General features: G+C 48.6%; 1 protein-coding gene across 1 annotated transcript; it reads left to right on the top strand.

The window, feature by feature from the left end:
• Positions 1 to 1324: 1324 nt before the first annotated feature.
• LOC130037581 (uncharacterized) lies at positions 1325 to 1642 on the top strand. Its single transcript, XM_056129466.1, has one exon. The coding sequence runs from the start codon at positions 1325 to 1327 to the stop codon at positions 1640 to 1642; it is 318 nt and encodes a 105-aa protein (XP_055985441.1).
• The last annotated feature ends 600 nt before the right edge of the window (positions 1643 to 2242 follow it).

Raw genomic sequence — 2242 nt, 5'->3', positions numbered from 1 at the left:
GTGGCTGGCCTCCACGCCATGGGTCACACCTGGTAATGCTCAGGGCTGACTCCAGACTTTGCACTCAGGAATCACTCCTGGTGGTTCTTGAGGAAACATAAGGGGTACCAGAACTTGAACCCCGGTTGGCTATGTGCAAGGAAAATGTCCTACCCACCGTGATATGGCTCCAACCCCAAGTCTCAACATTTAGAATGGACATGGAAGAGACAAATTTCTCTGTTTCTGTTGTAATCAGGTTAATAGTTTCCCATTGTAATAATCACGAAATTGATATTGCCTTTCCCTGGGGCCTAATGAATTGAATTCATGGTGACACATATGCTCAAGGAGTTTGACACAGAAAAAAAATTCTCTTTTAAATGAGGTTGCATTTATACTCTCAAACTACATCCCAAAGTCTCAATTAAGATCATGCAAGTTGAAATACATTTTACTACATTTAAAGAAAGAGAAGGATTATGCATGCATCAATACGGCTTAAATTCAGTTACAACCATATATCACACTGGAACAAAATGTTTTTTAGAGGTAAGTGCAGGGGGTACTTTTTGCAATAGCAGACCCTGGCGTGTGAATCCCACAGTCTGTTATGGATTCAACCCAGAGTCTGTCTCTTAGGGGGTTCATAACCAGCACAGATTATTGAACTTAAAATTTTAGGGTCACATCTAACAATGGCGTCCGCGGGGGGACGAAAAATTGTGGTGTTGTCCACAGCATCACTGCCTCCCCTGGTTGGGCCCAGTCACAGCGCCTCCGAGCTTGGGGCAGTGACAGTAGCCCTTGCAGTAACTAGTCCACTGTGGGGCGCTGTCTGACAACCACCCCGTGACTTGGGACTTGGCACAGGTGTTTGACCTGGCACAGACCTTATGCGATGGTGTCTCGTTCTGCCACTTACTCAACAACCTCCAGGTGCACTCCATCCACCTCAAGAAAATTAATTCCAGTCTGCAGATGCCCTAGGCGCTGCCTGGAGATGCAGGCAGGTCCATGTTGTCAGTGTACAAATTATTACAGCAGGCTGGTCACCAGGAACTTACATTCGGTAGACTGGGAACACCACAGGGACACCTACAGATCGCCCCCAAAGCCTCCATCTTCCCCCCAGAGATCCCGGCAAGCTACTGAGGGTATCCAACCCGCATAGCAGAACCTGGCAAGCCACCCATGACGTACCAGAAATGCCAACAACAGTAGCTAAAATGAGTCTTATTTCCCTAACCTTGAAGGAGCCTCCAGCTGAGTTGAGAAGAACAAGAGGGCTTTTACTAAACAGATTGCACACACACCAGTGGGTAGGAAGGCACCCTGCAAGCAGATGGCCACCAAGGAGGCCCTAATGAGTGTGTCAGCTATGAGGGGCATGAAGAAGCTGTGCTGCTACTGGCCTGACACTGTGGAGCTGGACGAGATCTGCCAGCTGCCATTCCATTGGCTGGTGCGGGAGATTGCTCAGGACTTCAAGACCGACCTGCACTCCCAGAACTCCCCAGTCAGGGAGCTGCAAGAGGCATGTGAGGCCTACCTGGTGGGTCTCTTTGAGGACACAAACCTCTGCGTGTTCCCCTCCATGCACGGCACCACTATGCACAAGAACATCCAGCTGGCATGCCACATCAGTGAACAGAGAGCATAAAGTTTACAATGTTGAAATCTCAGGACTGGGACAAATGGAGATATCACTGGCACCCGCTCAAATAATCTGTGTTTAATGGGATGACAGTGACAGTGACAGTGACATTTTACAAACTTTCAACCCTTCGTTGGTTCAACAATGTGTGGATGATGTTTTCTTTAACTATAGAAGATGGTATTAGACTATAAGAAATAACTTAATCAGTACATGAACACTATTGTCCCAATAGGTGACTCCCCCTGTTTTATTAGGAAAACCCCCAAATTTCATTTCTGTCTCCTTGGCTTGTGCCTTTGCTTAGGCCTGTTTTTTTGTAGGGCTGGTTTAAGGAGGTGCCCTACTAGGCTTCCTGGTGCCCTGAAGTCCTGCAGCCCTGGCTGTTCATTCCCCAACCCCAAATAGCGAAGACGATCAAAAAAGTTCCCTCCCCCCCCCGCCCCCCCGGCTGTGTGACCAGAGCCTTGTGACTTTGTCTATTATTGAGTGTCCAAGCATGAGCCCTGAGGAATTGCAAATGAGAGGGGGCTGGACAGGTAGAGGTGGGAGGGTGTGTGGTGTGTGTGGAGACCAACCCAGCTGCTGGAAAGTCAGGGGTGAGGG

Source organism: Sorex fumeus, unplaced genomic scaffold (assembly GCF_029834395.1).
Source record: "Sorex fumeus unplaced genomic scaffold, SorFum_2.1 ptg000006l, whole genome shotgun sequence".
In the NCBI taxonomy this organism is placed as follows: Eukaryota; Metazoa; Chordata; class Mammalia; order Eulipotyphla; family Soricidae; genus Sorex; species Sorex fumeus.
The sequence above is the reverse complement of the archived record's forward strand: the minus strand, read 5'-3'. Positions and strand labels throughout refer to the sequence as shown.

Bases quoted from the DNA above. Each gene is read 5' to 3' on its own strand.
- LOC130037581 (XM_056129466.1), top strand. From the start codon at position 1,325: ATGGCCACCAAGGAGGCCCTAATGAGTGTGTCAGCTATGAGGGGCATG.